This window comes from Lithobates pipiens, unplaced genomic scaffold (assembly GCF_037356315.1).
Source record: "Lithobates pipiens isolate NorthernLeopardFrog02 unplaced genomic scaffold, aLitPip1_a1.2 Scaffold_18, whole genome shotgun sequence".
Lineage (NCBI taxonomy): Eukaryota > Metazoa > Chordata > Amphibia > Anura > Ranidae > Lithobates > Lithobates pipiens.
Genome location: NW_027507758.1, coordinates 221,962,665 through 221,976,671, shown reverse-complemented (window position 1 = coordinate 221,976,671; position 14,007 = coordinate 221,962,665). Strand labels below are relative to the sequence as shown.

Here is a 14,007-nt window from a genome sequence, read left to right as displayed (position 1 = left end):
TTACATAATTTTTCTATGGGTGTTAAAGTATTCTCATCTCTTATAGGTTTTGGAATTGAACCAACAAAGTGTTGAATCTGTACATACTCCCATTCCTTTAAATTTTTCCATCCATACTTCTCAAGTAGATCTTGTTTTAGCATCAAACTACCGCGTGAAGTTATATCTTTTAATTGTATATTTTCCATTTGTTTACCTAGTTGAGTGCCGTTTCCTGGAATAAAAAAATCTGTGCCCTCTAGTGGAATTAATGGAGAATTATAGACCCATTTATTTCTCAGATATAGTGCATCCCATATTTTTAATATTATTATCGTGATTTCTTGTGCCTTATTCGTGTCCATTCTAAATCTAAATTTTGGCGGGATCCAGATAATTTTTTTTAATTGTGTGCCTGTTAGTGACTCTTCCATTTTTACCCACTTCTTTTCCGTGTGCACATTTGCCCATTCCACCATTCTTGCCAACGTGATTGCGCTGTAATATCTATAAATATCTGACAAAGCCATCCCGCCATTTTTTTTTTCCTGATTAATATGTTATAATTTATCCTCGATTTTTTATTTTGCCATATAAATAAAAAAAAAAGTGTTTTTATTATTTTAAAGAAACTGTTTGGAATATTAATTGGGAGCATTTGGAGTTTATAGGTGATTTTAGGTAAAACCACCATTTTTAAAAGGTTAATTCTGCCTGTCCAAGAGATTGATCCCGTTCTTGTATTCCCTAACACTGTTTTAATGTCGTTTACTAATGGAATAAAATTTGCGTGGTATAGGTCCTGGACCGTCTTTGTTATTTTTATACCTAGGTATGTTATTTCTTTTTTTCCCATGTAAAGGGGTATTCTTGCTGTAATGCCATCTCTTCCTCGTTGTCCAATCCTATATATATAAGTACTTGGTTGTTCCCAAGTCTTAGATTGCAAGAAGACAGTCAAAGCAGACAGTATCAATGTCATGGCAGGTAGCAGTCAAACAGAATACAGGAAACAATCTGAGGTAAAGTCAGGTGACAGTCCAAAAGAGTAGACATTTCCAAGGTCAGTGTAGGTAGAAGGCAAACATAATAGAGTAAACAGTTCCAAGGTCAGTGTAGGTATAGGGCAAATATAATCCAGTAAAAAATCCAAGGTCAAGTCAAGCAGCATTCCAAAAGAGTAGCCAGAGTGCAAGGCAGTGGTCAACAATGAGGAATCCAATGGCAGGTAATACAACAGGCAGGGTATGACAGGTAGGGAGGTAGGCATGAGAGACCTGGTCCCGTGATGCTTAATTGAAATGCCAGAGAAGCAAAGTCAATTGGGACAGAGTAGTTGGAAACAAAAGTGTATGGCTGCTTGCCAATCAATAGGAAAAGAAATCTAGGCAGACAGAGCCAACCCTTTACCTAACAATTAGGAAGCCCTGCTCTAAACCGCTGGAGCCAGCCAGTCAGCGCAGAGTGGGGCTGTCCTTATTGCTCAGCAATAAGGATGTAAGCATCACTGAGATTGGTTTAGGTAAAAAGTAGAAACATGAGACTAACTTGTGTTTTTAACAATTGCTCATTAACTGAAGAAGCTTAGTCAAAGTTCGATAGAAGTATGAACTTAATTTGACTCAGTACTCTAAGTAAACATATGCCAGGGTAAAACGTATTTATTTTCTAATACATATGTTATAAGTGATTTAAAGAGGTTGTAAAAAAAAAAAACCCTGCAAGACAAAGGCATAATGAGCTAGCATACTAGCTCATTATAAAATACTTACCTCAGAACGATGCCCTGAATCCTACAACCCCTCCCCCCCCAGGGTACAGGGTGCAGTGTTGCACGACTGTGCAATTGTCAGTAAACGCGAAGCAGTACCATATCACAGAAAATGGCCTGGTCATTAAGGGAGCAAATCCTTCTGGGGCTGAAGTGGTTAAACAAGAACTATGTATTTTTTTTCAGATTTTACATTTTAGAGAATTGCATTACACAAAGGGTATCTCTTAGTAGACATGTGCAGAGTAAAATATTTCGTTTCGGAATTTCGTTTTCGTCCGAAAACTTAATTTATTTAGTTACTCCCAAAATTCGTTTTTATTTATTTAGTTTTCGTTCAAAAATTGCATTCGTCCGAAAATCCACATGTATTACGGTCTTTGAAGGCTTATGGTGTCTGTCGAATGTATAAAGAAGATTCGACGGAGCTAGTATATAGCATACTTTAGAACCCTATTAAAGTCTATGGGACTCCAACGTTCAAAATCTAAAGTGCTAATTTTAAAGACTAATTTGCAAGTTACTGTCCTAAAAAGTGTTTGGGGACCTGGGTCCTGCCCCAGGGGACGTGTATCAATGCAAAAAAAAGTTTTAAAAACTGCTGTTTTTTCGGGAGCAGTGATTTTAATAATGATTAAAGTGAAACAATAAAAGTGTAATATTCCTTTAAATTTCGTAGGGGGGGGGGTGTCTATAGTATGCCTGTGAAGGGGCGCATGTTTCTGGTGCTTAGAACTGTCCCTGCACAAAGTGTCATTTATGCAGGAGAAAAAGTCCTTTAAAATCACTTGCAGCTATTATGAATTGTCGGCTCCGTAATACTCATTGAAAGTCATTGATAAAAAAATAAAAATAAATAAATAAATAAATAAAAAAGCGTGGGGGTCCCCCAAATTCAATTACCAGGCCCTTCAGGTCTGGTATGGATATTAAGGGGAACCCTGCCTCAAATTTAAGAAAAAATTTGACGTGGGGTTCCCCCTAAATATCCATAACCAGACCCTTTATCCGAGCACACAACCTGGCAGGCCGCAGGAAAAGAGGGGCGGACGAGAGAGCGGCCCCCCTCCCTCCTGAACCGTACCAGGCCACATGCCCTCAACATTGGGAGGATGCTTTGGGGGTCTGTGAAAAAAGTCCATCCAGTTCAACCACAAAATATTATATATATATATATATATATATATATATATATATATATATATATATATATATACACATAATAATATCATATCAGCCCATATACCCAATTCTATACCCACAGTTGATCCAGAGGAAGGCAAAAAGCAGAGCATGATCCAATCCGCTAAAGCAGGGGAAAAAATTCCTTCCTGATCCCCCGAGAGGCAATCGGATTTTCCTCGGATCAACTTTACCTATAAATGTCAGTACCCAGTTATATTATGTACACTTAGGAAATAATCTAGGCCTTTCTTAAAGCAATCCACTGAGCTGGCCAGAACCACCTCTGCAGGGAGTCTATTCCACATTTTCACAGCTTTTACTGTGAAGAAACCTTTCCCTATTTGGAGATGAAATCTCTTTTCCTCTAGACGTAGAGTGCCCCCTTGTCCTCTTTGTTGACTGTAAAGTGAATAACTGGACACCAAGTTCACTATATGTTTTAAAATATATATATATATATATATATATATATATATATACACACACATACATGACTCTTATCAGTTTGGTTGCCCTTCTCTGCACTTTCTCCAGTTCCCCAATATCCTTTTGGAGAACTGGTGCCCAAAACTGAACTGCATATTCCAGACGAGGTCTTACTAATGATTTGAACAGGGGCAAAATGATATCTCTCTCTCTCTGGAGTCCATACCTCTCTTAATACAGGAAAGGGCTTTGCTCGCATTGGAAACCGCAGCTTGGCATTGCATGCTATTATTGAGCTTATGATCTACCAAAACCCCCAGATCCTTCACCACTATGGATTCCCCCAGTTGTACTCCCCCTAGCATGTATGATGCATGCATATTCTTAGCCCTCAGGTGCATAACTTTACATTTCTCAACATTAAACCTCATCTGCCACATGGTCGCCCAATGAGACATCCTGTACAGACATTATTCCACTGCATAGCTTGGTGTCATCTGCAAAGACGGAAATTTTACTTTTGATCCCAGACCCAATATCATTTATAAAGATATTAAAAAGTAAGGGTCCCAGCACTGAACCTTGGGGTACAGATAACCTTAGACCATTCCTTCATTTTTATATTTTTTAAAAGCTCTTTTTTTATAGTTTATAGCTTTTTTAACTTTGGCCGTGAGCCACATCGGTTTAATTTTTAGCCTTTTAAACTTATTGCCCATGGGAATATACTTTGCCCTGAGATCACAAACAGTCTTTTTTAAGAATTCCCATTTCTGTTCTGTGCCCATTGATGCCAACATTCTCTCCCAGTCTAGGTCCTGGAGAGCAGCCCTCATCCTTGGAAAATTTGCTCTCTTGAAATTAAGTGTTTTTATCTTTCCCCTATGTGATTTTTGCTTACAGCTAACATCAAATGAAATCATGTTATGGTCACTACCCAGGTGTTCCTTTATCTGAACATTAGTAATACATTCTGCATGGTTTGAGATTACCAGGTCCAACAGAGTATCATTCCTAGTTGGGGCCTCAATAAACTGGACCATAAAATTGTCCTGTAATAGGTTTACAAATTTTTGCCCTTTAACTGTCCCAGCAGTGCCATTACCCCAGTCAATTTCTGGGTAGTTAAAATCCCCCATTATTATCACTGTTCAGCCCTTGCAGCCCTTTCTATCTGTGCAAGGAGCTGAGTCTCCACCTCCTCATTAACATTGGGTGGTCTATAACAAACTCCAATGGTTAACTTTGAACTACGCACATCTGTATATAGTTCCACCCATAATGCTTCAGACTCATCACACTCTCCGTCCACTAGGTCCTCTTTCTCACTCGCTTTGAGATCACTTCTCACATACAGACAGACCCCTCCACTTTTCCCTTTTTACTCTGTCTTTACGAGTGTGCATAGCCAGGAATATTAATAGTCTAGTCATGTGAGGAATGAAGCCAAGTTTCAGCAATACGGATTACATCATAGCTCTCCTGATGCACCAGAGCTTCCAACTAACCTATTTTGCTTGGCAGACTTCTGGCATTGGTGAACAAACATTTTAATGCATTAATATATTTTGACTGGTCACATACTATCCTCTTGGGTGTTCCAAGATTACAACTAGGACGTGCTACTATATTTACCTTGGGTTTATGTGCTTTGGTTACCCTACCACTAATGCCCCTAATATTATCCTCTGAAATATGCTCCACGCTGACTATCTCTATCTCTGAACCCTCCCCCCCATTGCCTAGTTTAAAAACCCCTCTAACTTTTTGGCCATCCAAAACGAAGCCATATACATTTTTGAAAGACAAAGAAAGATAAAAAAACACGTACTTGTAGCTTGTGTTGGCTAGCTTACAACCCCCTAGAACAACATTACCGTACCCAAATTTCCTGACGCCAATACATGGCAGCATACAGATGATATAGGTCCGCCCCCTATCCACCCACAGGACCTGTTTAGCTCTATAAAAGTCTGACTGAGAGCTACCTCCCCCATTCTCCTTTTTGTCCTCAAAGATCAACACCTACAGACCGTTACACTCAGGATAAGTTCTTACCTGCCGACTATTTCAGAGTCCGTCTGGGTTCAAGCCTCTCCCAGCATGCAGTCACACATCTTAAGCTGCTAAAAGCACCAACAAGGTGGGGTTGTTCTTTTGGGGCCAAGGTGTTCTCTAATCACAGATGACAATCCTCTTGTGGCATGCCTGCTTTGGATTTCAGACCAGCAGCTGGAAATGCATGATGTCTTCTCTCCTATGGAACTCTTTTCAGGTCTGCCAATCTCTATGAAACGTATTTTCTTTTTCTTGCTCTCATGTCTCTAAAAACCTCACATTGTGCAGCTTTTGTTGTATGATTTCCTTTGGATTTGCTGAGACCACGTAGTGCAGGGGCTTGCCTGATTGCATATAAATTGAGGCTCTTAAGGTTTGGCCTCTTATTATGTGGTTTTGGTAAGTCTGAGGGAAAAAATCTGCAGAGGATTGTATGATGTGCAGTCAGTATGTTAGTTTTGAACCAGAACATGCGAACAAACTAAATTTTTTTGCGAATGTGCGAAAAAAACTTTAAAGTCTAAGGGACATGAACAGCAAAAATCAAAAGTGCTCATTTTTTAAAGGCTTATATGCACGTTATTGCCATAAAAAGTGGTTGGGGATCTGGGTACTGCCCCAGGGGACATATATCAATGCAGAAAAAAGTTTTTAAAATGGCCGTTTTTTCAGGAGCAGTGACTTTAAGAATGCTTAAAGTGAAACAATAAAAATAAAATATGCCTTTAAATATCTTGCCTGGGGGGTTCCCATTAGTCTGCCTGTAAATTATTTAGAAAAGTAATGCAGCAAATTGACATTTCTAAAGGAAAAAAATTAATGTAAAATTGCTCATGGCTGTAATGTATTGCCAGATCCCTGCAATATACATAAAAAATCATTTTAAAAAACAGCGTGGGTCCCCCCCCCCCCCCCCCACAATCCATACCAGGCTCTTTGGGTCTGGTATTGATATTAAGGTGAACTCCACGCCAATTTTAAAAAAATGGCGTGGGCAGAACCAAAGGGCCTGGTATGAACGGGGGTGGGCGGCGATCCATGCCTTTTTCCCTCATTTCTGTCATAGGGCTCTCCTTAACATAGTTAAGGAGAGACCCATCTAGAGTGGCCAGGAAGGATCCTCCGGAGGTGGTTAGAGCTTGCTCAACCAGGGCGATGTCTTCTTCTTGGCATGGCAGGAATGTCTCTGGAGACAGTCTGTAAAGTGGCTAACTGGTCATCATATCATACATTCTTAAAACACTACCGAGTGCATCCAATAGCTCTTTCTACAGAAGAGTTTGGGAGGAAAACTATCCAAGCTTATATGTCTATTGTTAAAGACTAATTTTGCAGCATTACACCTTCCCTCTCAAAAGCTCATTATTTATTATATGTATGCTGCCATGTTGGCGTCAGGAAAATGGGAAATTGTATCAAATACTTACCGTGATTTTCCTTTCTTGACGCAGCATATGAACCCTCCCTCTGATCTTTGTGTTTTATACAGAGAATGGGGGGGAGGTAGCTCTCAGGCAGACTTTTATAGAGCTAAACAGGTCCTGTGGGTGGATATAGGGGTGGAGCTATATCATATGTATGCTGCCATGTATTGGCATCAGGAAAAAAAAATTCCATTATCTCATGTCTTTCCTCAGCAGATCTTCTGTTCACCCTCTTACAAGTTATATTATGTGAGAATGACTGACTGGAGGTTTAAGCACTGAAGCTACAAACAAACTTTATTTGGCTTCATCATTACTTGTCCAAAGTCGCAGAGCACACTTGTCAACCGATTCATTTTTAAAGGCATGATTTAAACACATAATCACATCTTACAGAAGACCTGTGAACATGGTGCTCAACAGACACCACTCATAGCTGGTGGGTTTCGTGCTAGGAGTGGAGGCCTATATAGCTGCTGAGGGTAGTCTTTTCCAAAGGAGATATTGTGGACAGAAAGTCTGATGGTAAATGGCATGCCTTCTGGGAAATATTTGTGAATCTCCATCTCATGCATACCTACATGATCCAAGTAATATCCTAATAAATTATTTTATCTCTATTTGTTATTAATGTTATGCAGATTTTTGGAAACTGTAGCCTATTATTGTGTAAAGCCAAAACTTGGAGAAAAAGAGGTTTCTCCAAGCACATTCTTCAGTATCTGGCATGAATTTAGCACTGACTTTAAAGATTCTTGGAAGAAAGAAAATAAGCTAATTTTACAAGAAAGGTAGGTGATATGCAAACTTTTTTATCTTGTGAGTTAAATAAATGTATCAGTTTTTTTTCTATTGCTGCACCAACTAAAGCATGTGAATATTTTTACCTGCAATTTGCAGCTTTTTAACTGTAGAAGATGCACAGTAAATAAAATGCAGGTGATTTTTTTTTACCCATCATGTACTGCTTTGTGATTGCATCTGCATTTTAGAGGATAATTGAAATATTTTACTGCTTATAAAAGCTTCAGAAATGAATGCCAATGTAAATGTACATAAAAGATTACAAATGTCTTTAAATATGCATACAGTGTGTAACAAATGCTTGTGGATATGAACCCTGAGTATGTTATATGCAATATTTAACCACTAGAGATCCGCGCTATAGCCAATTGACGGCTACAGCGTGGACCTGCTTTGCCGGGACGACGTCTATTGATGTCGTCCCGTGCACGAGCGGCCTGCGCGCCCCCTAAGGGGCATGATCGGCGAGTCTATGAGACTCGCCTGATCACGGATCCGAGCAAGGGGTCGATCCCGACCCCTTACCTCGTGATCAGCTGTCAGACAATGACAACTGATCATGTGACAAAAAAGAGAGAAAAAAAAAAAGAGAAAAAAAAAGCCGATCACCGGCGGCCGTGATCGGGACATCAGTCCTGATCACGGCCAACTTATCAGTGCCCACCTGCCCCCTGCCAGTACCAGCCAGTTATTAATAAAAGTGCCACCCAGCATTGCCCATAGTGCCATACATCAGTGCCCACAGTGCCATACATCAGTACCCACAGTGCCACCTATCAGTGCCCACAATCTGCCTCAACAGTGCTGCACCTCAGTGCCACATATCCGTGCCCAGTGTCATCTATCAGTGCCCATCAGTGCCACCCATCAGTGCCCAGCAGTGCCACCTATCAGAGCCACCTATCAGTGCCCACCAGTCCCATCTATCAGTGGTACCTATCAGTGCCCCTTAGTGCCACCTAAACGTGCCACCCATCTGTGCCACCCATCAGTGCCCATCTTTGCCCATCAGTACTGCCTTATCTGTGCCTATCGGTGCCACCTTATCTGTGCCTATTAGTGTCACCTTAACTGTGCCTATCAGTGCCCACCAGTGACGCCTATCAGTGCCCACCAGTGACGCCTCATCAGCGCATTTCAATGAAGGAGAAAAATGACCTGTTTGCAAAATTTTATAACAAACTATTAAACATGATTTTTTATTTTTTTTATTTTGCATCTTTTTTTGTTTGTTTAGCAAAAAATAAAACTCCCAGTTGTAACTAAATATCACCAAAAGAAAGCTCTATTTGTGGGAAAAAATGATAAAAATGTAATTTGGGTACAGTGTTGTATGGCCGTGCAATTGTCAAAGTGCATCAGCGCCGAAAGCTGAAAATTGGGCTGGGCAGGAGGGGGGTTTAAGTGCCCAGTAAGCAAGTGGTTAAGAGGCTTTGAACATTCATATTCATATATTGCTTGTGGAATAATTTTACATACAAGCTGTAAAAAAAAAAAAAAGTGCGCCGGACACACAGTGGTCTATGGGAAGCTGATTTGCCCACGTTTAAGGGCGTGTGCAGGGAGCAAACGCTCCCACTCTACACTGGTTTGTTTCTGTCCTCTGTTCCTGTATTTTAATTAGCGGGAATCAGTGGGTGGTGCTGCAGGAATAGGATCGCATAGGTGATCACACCAATACGATCAGTGTGGGGGAAAATGTCCCTGCACTTTTTTCCTGGGAATGGAATGCAAGTTCAGGCATACAACTGTATGGCTGAACTCACATCTCACAGACATCACATGTGATTTGCACCACAGGTGTGGGTGCGAATCACATGCCATGTCTTAGATTGCAGTAGTCTGAACCTGGGCTCATACCCTACCTCCAGTAGGTAATAAGAGAACCCAACAAAACAAATGCAGGGATGTAAAGAGTTAATCGCCTTACCTGATAACATTCACTCAGGCTCAGCCTTATTTATAGATAAGATAGAGCACACTCAGGTTCAGCCTTATTTACTGCTGGGACAGTATAACTGGAGACAAGTTCAGCAAACAGTGAGATAACTGAAGAGAGCAGCACTCTGATGGGCAGCCTATCACAGGGGAAGATTGGTGTCTCTCCAGCAATAAAAAAGGCTGAGCCTAGTGTGCAGGGAGCTCTGTTATCATGTGAGTAAATTAAAGATTTACTTCCCTCCATTTGCTTGTTGCTACTGAGAGGATGAGCTGCTCCAACTCCAAGTTTGCCCCTACATCTATACAGAGCCGCTTGTCCTCCGTCCATGCCTTGTCACTGCCCTGCATAGGGGCTTACCTCTGCCATTACAGAGCCACACCGGCAGTCTCAGTCTATCGATTTGTGTCCACTCGACGCTGCAACAGAATGAATTTAACTAGACTCATAAATAAATCTGTGATATCAGTTGCTTGTTGATACTGACTTACCTACTGTATTTAAAACAAACAAAAAAAAAACTAAAATGTATTCTGCTATCTGTGAAGGCATACAACATAGTTCTTTAAAAAAAAAAAAAGTTTATATAGCAGTAGCTTAACTGTTGATAGTTACTAGAAATCTCAGCGATATGTTTTTCTTGTTATACAGGTTAAAGGAAGCTGAAGAGGTATATAAGCAAAAAAAGGAAAAGGCATCGATTACTGTAAAGCCAAAGCATGAATCTGGAATTGTAAGTATTTATATAAATGATGTATATATCTCTCTGCCAAGTATACATCCTAGGAGATTTTATTTTTCCAAACACTTTTTGTTGTGCCTGGTATTTCAGTTATTTTGATTTAATAACTTATCGTTTGTTTGTCCCATCAGAATCAATTTTACTTTTATTTATACATCAATAAAAGCATTAAAATTACTATCTCGGGTCCATGAGGGAGGCAATGTCAGTATTTTCCAATTTTGGTATATACTCGGGACTGGTTATCAACTGGACTATGTCTATTTGAGGATGAGCAATGGGAGGAGGCCATGCAGGCTGTACAGACGAGGGAATAAAAAAGGGTCGTAGCTCGGTGATATGAGGTCGCAGATACCCCATATTTAGGGGGTAGGTAGCCTAAGTCCTACCCCACCACTGGTAAAAATAGGGGCTCCTAAGACCTATGGTTCTGTAGATACAGGGCTCCTTGTGCAGCCTTTCAGAAGCTACATAAAGAGCAGCCAGTTTAAATACAAGCTGGCAAATTCTGTTTGCAGCAGACTCATAGTCTCATAGTTAGTTAGGTTGAATAAAGACACCAGTCCATCCAGTTCAACCTCAGTTAGTGTCTACAATTGTCCCTATCTCTGTACACACTCATTTCTGTCCCTACCCTCAAGGAGCCCACAGGAGACTGAGAGGTCACTTCTTGTCAGAGGCACTGAGCTCAATGGACATCTTGGAGTCTTGGACCAATGGTAAAGTACCATTAGCCCCAGCTGTCCAATAAAATGCTGCAGTGGAGGCATGCCTCTCAAATGCTCCTTTCCAGCCCGACTCTCTTACTTACAAGGAAAAAACATGGGTTTATGGGTATAAGATTTACCCATAATGCCATGGTTTTTCTCTCACAGTTAAGAGGGAGAATCTGCTGCTGTCGACAAGGTACTGTTTTTATCAAGCTAAATATTCTATTAGATTGTACGTTCCTTGAGGGTAGGGACTGATGTGAATGTATAATGTATATGTAAAGCGCTGCATAAAATTACAGCGCTATATAAGTACCTGAAATAAATAATAATAAATAATATTATGCTATATGTTATAACATAATTTATTATTTATCTATTTACTGTGAAATTACTGATTGAAAGTTATAACTTCAAACTTCAGTAATTTGTCCGTTAAGCCACCTGCTTGAGTACAGTTTTTGAAAATATAGTAAATTACCTTAAAAACATAATATAACAATATATAATAACTATTTGTATATTACTTATGGTAATTAACCCCTTGCCACCCAGGCCAATTATGACACTTCTCTCCTACATGTAATAATCATTTTTTTTTTCTAGAAAATTACTCAGAACCTCCAAACATTATATATATTATTATATATATTGTTTTAGCAGACACCCTAGGGAATAAAATGGTGGTTGTTGCAACTTTTTATGTTATATGGTATTTGCACAGCAATTTTTCAAATGTGTTTTTTTTTTTTGTAGGGAAAAAAACTTTCATGAATATAAAAGAAAAGAAAAAATAAACACTAAAGATAACCCGTTTTTTGTATAAATGTGACAGATGTTACATCAAGTAAATAGATATTTAACATGTCACGCTTTAAAATTGCACATTAGTGGAATGGCTCCAAACTTCAGTACGTAAAAATCTCCATCTCCAATCTCCAATTTTTTTTTACAGATTACATGTTTAGAGTTACAAAAAGAGGTCTAGTGCTTGAATTATTTATTAATAATAATATTTATTTAATAATTATTAATAATAATAATGATCGTGGCGTATGGAACCTATGTGCATCTGGCATTGATACTAGCCAGTGCCTCACCAGCCGCTGACCTCACCTCGCGCCCCTGGTACAGACCTGCTCTCTCAATGTAATGCAACAATTGTCCCAGCTTTATATTGTCCTTAGGGTACATCTGATGCCCCGTACACACGATCCGGCGGACTTGGTCCGGACCACACAATCCGCCCGTGTGTGGGCTCCGGCTGACTTTTTTCCCCCCAAATGTTTGGCGGACTTAGAAAGAAGTTTTGACTCAAAATTTTCCGCTGGACCCCCCAAGAAGAGAAGACCAGCGGAGCTGTCCAATAAATTAAATTTAAAAACGTGTGTTGTGTTTTTTGATAAACAATTTTTTTCACCAGGTGAATGGGTAGGGGTACATCGTACCCCATACTCATTCACCTAGGGTGGGGGGCTGGTATCTGGGGGCCCTCTTATTAAAGGGGGCTCCTGGATTCCGATAAGCCCCCTGCCCGCAGACCTGGACAACCAACGGCCAGGGTTGTCGGGTAGAGGCTCTTGTCCTCATAAACATGGGGACAAGGTGCTTTGGGGTGGGAGCCGCAGGGCCCCCCTTCCCCAAAGCAACCCCCCATGTTGAGGGCACATGGCCTGGTATGGCTCAGGAGAGGGGCGCTCGCCCCCACCCCCTTTCCTGACCGGCCGGGCTGCGTACTCGGATAAGGGTCTGATATGGACTTTTGGGGGACCCCCACACCATTTTTTCGGCGTAGGGCTTCCCCGTGATGGGGCTAGCAATGTGTTAATCTCGCCGATGGAGGCGGCAACATTAACTTCCTTCGCTAGTCCCGGCTACCTGGAGCCATGTTCAAAATGAACAGACTTTTCTCCATGTGTGGGCAAGTCCGTTCATTTCAAAAGTCCGGCGTATTCCCGCCATAGTCCGGCGGATTGTCCGCCAGACCTAGTCCACCGGAAAAGTCCGGTCGTGTGTGGGCAGGTCCGCTCGTTTGTCCCCCGGACTAAGTCTGCCGGACAGTCCGATCGTGTGTACGTGGCATTACACCTGCTAGATTATGTAAAATGTAAGTGAGAGATGATCCAGTGTGCACTAGATGCTCAAGGGCCCAAGGGAACCTGGCAGCAGAACATGCGAACAGACAAAAAATGTGTTTTAACACGCAAACACCATTGAAGTCTATGGGACACGAACGTGAAAAATCACAAGTGCTAATTTTTAAGGCTTATATGCAAGTTATTGCCATAAAAAGTGTTTGGGGACCCAGGTCCTGCCCCAGCGGAGATGTATCAATGCAAAAAAAAGGTTTTAGAAATGGCCTTTTTTTGGGAGCAGTGATTTTAATAATGCTTAAAGTGAAACAATAAAAATGAAATATTCCTTTAAATATTGTACCTGGGGTTGTCTATAGTATGCCTGTAAAGTGGCTCAATTTTCCCATGTTTGGAACAGCACTACAGCAAAATGACATTTCTAAAGGAAAAAAAGTCATTTAAAACTGCCCGCGGCTGTATTGAATTGTCGGGTCCTGACAATATAGATAGAACTCATTGAAAAAAAATGGCATGGTTCCTCCCCAGCCCATTACCAGGCCCTTCATACCCAGGGTCTGTTATGAATATTAAGGGGAACACCGAACCAAAAATGTAAAAAAATAAAAAAAATTGCGTGGGGGTCCCCCCAAAATCCATACCAGACCCTTATCCAAGCACGCCACCTGGCCGGCCGCAGGAAAAGAGGAGGGATGAGGGAGTGGCCCCCCTCCTGAACTGTATCAGGCCACATGCCCTCAATATGGGGGGTTGCTTTGGAGTCACCAAGTCACAAGGAACTCATCCCCACAACCCTTGCCTGGTGGTTGTGGGGGTCTGTGGGCAGGGGGACTTATAAGAATCTGGAAGCCCCCTTTAACAAGGGGACCCCCAGAT

At 41.0% G+C, this 14,007-nt stretch overlaps 1 protein-coding gene across 1 annotated transcript in view; it reads left to right on the top strand.

The window, feature by feature from the left end:
• FMN2 (formin 2) overlaps nucleotides 1-14,007 on the top strand; it is a 160,233-nt gene that overhangs the window by 125,599 nt on the left and 20,627 nt on the right. Inside the window, exons 16-17 of the mRNA XM_077486613.1 lie at nucleotides 7,485-7,634; nucleotides 10,238-10,319. Coding sequence (XP_077342739.1) covers nucleotides 7,485-7,634; nucleotides 10,238-10,319 — 232 coding nt within the window. The remainder of the gene's footprint in view (nucleotides 1-7,484; nucleotides 7,635-10,237; nucleotides 10,320-14,007) is intronic.